Here is a 6,820-nt window from a genome sequence, read left to right as displayed (position 1 = left end):
CTTATCTGCTGCGTATAAAAGGGGAGAACATAGCTAAAATAAGTAAAAATAAGAAAGGATTGGTAGCTATGTGGTTTGAATTTTCTGTTTCTCTTTGAAAATCGGTGAATGTGAAAAAGCGGAATACTTATAGAAAAAAGTGAAATTTTTAGAAAATCTGAATTTTTGATTAAAAAAAAAGCTGAAATTCAAGAGATAAAAGTGAAAAAAGCGGAAAACCGCTAAAAAGCGGAAAAATCTCATCCCTGATTATATAAAAATATGAAATTTTAAATATGAAAAAAAATATGAAATTTCAAGAATAAAAAAGAGGTAAATTGGATTTTTTGAAAAATTTAAAATTCAAATCAGGTAGAAAAATATTCATTTAGGACTGAATTGAATTCACTGAATTTTTCCAAAGATTGAGGACTGAAGAGTGGCACCCGTGATTTTATAAAAGTGAATTTAAGTGAAAACAATACAAGAGACTCCACTTTAGAGGTAATTATAACGCAACCCTGAAAATTTTGTGAGTCCATTTATATATCAAACATGTTTGTATTTAACATAATTTTTTTAAAATAATATTTATAATTAAATTATCTACCACTGAAGAATCACACCTACATAAGTAATTAATTTTTTAGTTGAATTTTTAGTATTCTGTTTAAAAATAAAGTACTTATAAAGTAATTATAAAGTTTAAAAAGTAATTAAATTAAAAGTTAAAGTAGTTGTAAAGTTTAGAAATAAAGTACTTATATATAAAGTTAAAAAGTTTAAAAATAAAGTACATATATTTAAAGTTATATAGTTAAAAAATCATTAAAAAATATTGACCTAGTCTATCTTCATCTTGATTACCGCCTTCATCTGGATCAATATCCTCTGAAACAAATATATCATTCAGTTTAAATAACAATAAACACAAAAATAAAAACATGGTACTTATCTAGAGTACTTATTGAAAAATTTAAAGAGGGAGAAAATTAGTAAGACAGTGTGGTCACAAAGCAAGAGTTTTATTATAAACATAATAAACTTAATTAGCGCGACAAATGGCTCTAAAACATTCAAGAACTAAATAAAGAAAGCTACAAATTCAAAAGCAGCTCAGGGGTCTGTCTAAACATTTTGTGAAAGGTCATGTTTTTGTAAAATTGTGAAAAAAATTACTCATAAATTGTGAATATAAAAAAACGTTAAGTCACATTTTTTCAACCAGGGTCCAGCTTTTCTGATTTTGTGCAAATAGGGTCCTGTTATTGCAAAAAAAATTTTAAAGGAGTTTTTTAATTGTAAATAGATACAAGATTATGCTCAACACTGTAAAATTATAATTAAAAAAATTAAATTTTAAAATATAAACAGCAATTGCTGCTACTAAACTAGAGATGCAACATACAAATATTTGGTATTTAGCCTATACTGCTGAATGTGAAATATTCATTTCGGACGAATAAAGAAAGAAGCATCTGCGGAGGACAAAACTTAGTTCATTTACATGTCTTTTTGCCCCCACCCTGGGAAGGGTTTATTCAATTAACAAAACAATAATGAAGATAAACAAATTTGTGAAGGGTCTGTTTTGATGAAAATATATTTTGCGAAAAGTCCGTAAACGGAGTAAATTTCTTCTAAACAGACCCTACTATTTGAAAATTCAAACTATCTATTTTAGTTTTACACATAATCTAACACTTAAAACTAAGCTTTTATTGTTAATTTGCATTTTTAAGTTTTTATTTATCATATTTTTTTAAAATTGCTGATACTTCCAAAATTACATTACAACGAGGAGTTTCAAGACAATGAGTTTCCGTTTATCTTTTCAAAATGAATTAGCTTAATTCTTTTTAATGGTGGAATGATAGAGCAGGAATTTGTCAGTCTGAAAAATGAGCTTGCTTTTAACAAGCAAACCCCCGATTTGAGCAAGCTATGCTTTTGCGATTTTTAAAATTTTGACTGCTTCAGTTCAGCTAATCCTTTCTTAGAAAAATCCATTTAAGATTCCAAAGGCAAGAGAAATGAGTCATAAATCCAGCAATTGTGGGAACTTTTTCCAAAAGCAGTAAGGTAAACGACAATACTTTTCAGACCATGAAGCTCATCCAAAAAACAATAACACAAGGAAGAGAAATTATAACAGTTCAAAGGCTTACTTTTTTTATACAGAAACAAAAACTAAATTTATAATTTAGTAAGTAGGTAACACTATCTGGACAAAAGTATCCAGACACCCAATTGTATGGACTTAAAGCGTCCTGAGGAACATATTATATATGATACATATGTTTGGGAAGACTTTCCATCAGTTTTTGATAGGAATTGACTTCCATCATAGCTGAAGTGAGTGCTTGCAGTGAGGAGGGTCGATTTAACTGGCTATGTAATCTGTGTTCTAATTCCTCACAAAGAGAATTAGATAGGGCCTCTGAGAATACCAGTTCAGTTTTTGAATACTCATTTCCACGTCAAACCACGTCTGTGCAAGCCCCGATGTGTGAATGGAGCCTGCTGGTAGAAAAATGGGCTGAAATATTGCCATAATGTTTGGAATTGCAGCATTGTTCACATCCATCTCAAAGTTCATGTTTCCCAACCACAGGAACTAACATACACAGGCCAAACCACGAGAAAAATCCACAACCATCACCTTAAAAAACCGGGTGTTTGGATAGTGTATAAACTTTTATGAGTGGTTATTATAAAGAGCAAACATTCCTTCGCACTCAATTATAATAAGAAAATTAGACTGCATAGGAACAGTTTCATTTAATAGTTAAAAAATTTCATATTTTTATTTTGTTCATTGTACATTTAAATTCAATAAGGATGGTATTGTGATAAATAAGTAAGTTTAATTCAACGTTAGATAACCAAGAGTCATATAGTTCATATCAGGGTTGGGTTTTGGCCATCAAAAACTGGTTTTTGACATGACAGTGGTAAAAACCGTGTTTTTACCGGTAAAAACTGTCAAAAACCTACTGTTTTCTTTAATTTATGGCATATAGCGGACAATATATTATTTTCACATAATTGCCTTTGTAAATGATTGAATAAATGAATGTTGTAAATGATTGCTGTTGATTTTGCAACTATATACATGTATTCTTATAGAAGGATATACATTCATATAGAAATATACTTATTGAAAATAGTGATACTTATTTTTATCATTATAGCTTGATTTGCAAAGGATTCAAAATTTTGCTCTTCTTAATTGTTAGAAATAAACAAACAAACAAAAAAGCTTGGAACTATTAATAAATTCAAGAACTAAAAAGAAGAATTTAAAATTTGGCATTTTTTAAGTATTAGAAATAAGCTAAACAAAACTTTCAAAACTTGTAGCTACTGACAAACTCTAAGTCAAGAATGACTTGACATTCTTCAGTAAGGTAATATGCCAAACAAAATGATGCTTGGAAATGTTGAAAATTTTGTTTAGTATCCTAATATTTTACTTCAAATAGCATGTTTTGATAAAATCATGTTGGGAAAATGCAAGAATCTGTTCTTAAATATCTTTTAACAACTTTTTTTCTAATTTTATTGCTTAAAATGAATTAATTTTAAATTACAAGCAGTTAAACTCAAATAAAAATACAATTTTACCAAAACTATGGGTTTTTGACAGTTTTTGACAGAAGGGTTTTTGACATGATGGTAAAAACCATGGTATAAACTGGTAAAAACCGTCATGTGTCAAAAACTTGCCAACCCTGGTTCATATAGAGTCATAATCATATAGTCATTAAGTTTCAAATACCAGCTTGCGTTATCCAATCCAAATAGCCTCTGAGATCCTCTTCAATTTGTTGTTTCTCTCTAAGTTTGTGAAAGTCACCCCTCGCTTTTGCTTTTTCTCTTTCTTTTGAAAACTCACTGAAACGAAAAATGTTTGAATATTATGAAAACCCACACAAATTAAGTTTTTTTTTTTTAGACAAAATTTTTTTAAAAAATTTATTGACAATATTATAAGAAAAGAAACTTCTGAACTGGGCATTTGCACATGACTAACAAGTTTGGTGCACAAAATACTGTAATTTTGCTGAGGCATTGATTTAAAACTTAAAAATTTAGTTTGAAAGTAATTTCCATCCACCAATTCTACTCCTTCATAATAAGCAAAAGCAATTTTACTAAAGTTGCAGCAGTTTTAAGTTTAATTTAAAGTTTTACTTCAGGGCTCGTGATTTTTTTAAATTTTCTTTTTTAAATTTTTTTAAAAAAAATCGGATTTTTTTATTTATTCAAATATACTGTAAGAACTTTGATTCGTGACTAAAAAAACTTTACAAAAGTTTAATCAAAATTAAATTAATATTAAAACTATATTATAAGAATATTTTAGAAGCTCTAACTACCTAAAACAATTTTTCCTTATAATACATAGCTTTGAATGCATCAAAACCATTTTGAAACAAATGCATGATTGAAATTTAAAGACTAGATGAAATAGAGAATTTAAAGAATATTTTAACTATTCAAAAGTTTCAATTTAAAAACCATAATTTCAATTTAAATTAGTGACTTATTTTTCTTCTTTCGATTTTTAAAATGACAAAATGTAACAGATTGTATTTAGAAATGTAGTCATTCATCAAAAAATAAATAAATATTTAATCCATACATTTTTATATTAAAATATTCATTTTTAATCTTATATCAAAATAGATAAATTAAGCTAAAAAAGTTCTTTTTAAAATCTATGTACTTATTGAAACTTTCTTTCGCAAAATTTCCTTATAGAAAATCTGAAAAAGTCAAAGATACTGTCAACATATTAAGACAAAAATATACTTTAATCTGTACTTTCAATCTCAAGAATCGAAGGATTTATAAAAATGTAATTTCAAATGTGTTGAAATTTAACACATACCAAGAAAGAAAGTAATTTCGTTAGCTAAAATTAATTAATTCATCAATAATAAATTTTAAAACTAATGCAGCAATTTATTTAAAATACATTTTAAAACTAAGAAAAGAAATAATAAAAGTATTAATAATTTATAACACTGCTTTTTAACTTTTCAAATCAATATATATAAAAAAAAAATCAGTTGACTTAAATCAATGATTTTTTTAAAAAAATCATTTGATTAAAATCAAGCTGATTTAAATCAACAGGGTTTAAAATAAAAAAAACAGGGTTTCTGTTTTATTTTAAAAAGAAACATTAAAAATAATAACATAATTATCAGCTCACACAGGAAAATACAAATTTAACTTAATTCAACCTTGATTGCAATTTTTCTTACAAAAAGATCAAGTTAAGTAGTGTTACCATGTTTTTGTGAAAAGTTTTATATTTCTTATTGTCGACGGTAGACGCTATTGTTGACGGTCTAGGGAACATCCCCCGAGGATGATCCGAAGACGTGCTATCGGAATTTCAATCCTCGAAAGATGGGATGGCTCCTCTGCTTGCGTGCAAAGTAGAGCACTTTAAGGTAGAACAGCTTAACAAGGACCAATACCGCACACCCTTGGTCCCTACAAAAACTGATCAAAGTGGTCACCCGCCCGCTTACTGACCCCAGCCAGTGATGCTTCACTTCAGGATTCTACTAGAAACTGTGTTTTTACGCATTGCAGACAATAATACAATTAAAATACTAACTACTAACATGTTTATTGAATATTACTTTAATTATAAAAATGAATTTAACAAAACAGTGCAATTAGTATGCCAAAATTATTAGATGTTATAATGAAAATAAATTACCACCTAATGCAATTCAAAACAAAAATAAAATATATCAGACAGACACTGAATTTGGGGAATCATCCAGAAATTAAAAACTCAAAAATCTTTTTTCTCACTTTAGGGTTGAAATATTTAAAAACTTTAAATGACTATTAAATAAATTAAGTAGCATGGGAAACTTTAAACAAAAAATTACTGACTCACCCACTCAAAACACCAAGTACTAGATTGAGAACAAAGAAAGATCCCAGAATGATAAGGCTAAGAAAATAAATCCAGGGCCAACTGTTACCACAAGAATCATTCACCTGAAATCAACAACAAAGATCTTTACATTACAGTCAAGAGAATTGTTGTCTAACAACCACACAAAGAGGAATTTAAATTCAGACTTTGTCCTGATTTAGGAGAAAGCCATACCGCGGAAGAAATTTTTTGTCGTAAATACTCTTTCTCCTGCATTAATTTAAAAGAAAGAAAAAGTAAGTTCCGGAAAACATGGAGTAAGTCAAAGTTTCAACGCCTAAAAAAAATACTTCAAAATATTAAAATGCAAACAAATTATTTGAAGAGAACTTCTCCGTTGCGTAAACCTAAGTTATCATCTCGTAATTTATTTTCATTTGTATATTTTAAAATTTTATTTTCATTTGTATATTTTAAAATTTTATTTTCAGTATTTGAAACATCACGGCTTACTCTAAGTTTGTCTGAACTCACTTTCTCTACACTTTAAATAAGTAATGAAGGAGAAAGAGAATTTGAGAGGAAAATTTTCTTTTGCATCCTCTTAAAAGTTTTTCTGTCTTGGTAATTTTATTTGTTTCTCGAATATTGCCAGATGTCGGAAATTCTCGTTCAATAGCAACACTCTAAGGTGACAATGCTAACATGGCCTTTACTACTTGGGCAACAACAGTAAATTTAACTTGGTTAGTTGTACTATTGACAGAAAAATTTTACCAATACTGGGCAACAGAACAATCTTCCAGTTTTCTAATTTCCTCAAAATTCAGAATTCTTAACAATTTAAATTCAAAATTCTAAAAGGCAGCAAATGACCACAGTTAATCACGGCCAATTCTTTCAACAAAAAATAAGCACCTTTTAAACACT

General features: G+C 28.1%; 1 protein-coding gene across 1 annotated transcript in view; it reads right to left on the bottom strand.

Annotated features, from left to right (window-relative positions):
- Positions 1 to 6,820, bottom strand: part of LOC107449579 (muscle calcium channel subunit alpha-1) — a 131,197-nt gene that overhangs the window by 98,922 nt on the left and 25,455 nt on the right. Inside the window, exons 5-7 of the mRNA XM_043047691.2 lie at positions 5,909 to 6,012; positions 3,761 to 3,876; positions 823 to 870 (exon numbers count right to left, since the gene is read on the bottom strand). Of these exons, the coding sequence (XP_042903625.1) occupies positions 823 to 870; positions 3,761 to 3,876; positions 5,909 to 6,012 (268 nt within the window). The remainder of the gene's footprint in view (positions 1 to 822; positions 871 to 3,760; positions 3,877 to 5,908; positions 6,013 to 6,820) is intronic.

This window comes from Parasteatoda tepidariorum, chromosome 9 (genome assembly GCF_043381705.1).
Source record: "Parasteatoda tepidariorum isolate YZ-2023 chromosome 9, CAS_Ptep_4.0, whole genome shotgun sequence".
Lineage (NCBI taxonomy): Eukaryota > Metazoa > Arthropoda > Arachnida > Araneae > Theridiidae > Parasteatoda > Parasteatoda tepidariorum.
Note: the sequence above shows the minus strand (reverse complement) of the source record. Positions and strands in the feature narration are given on the sequence as shown.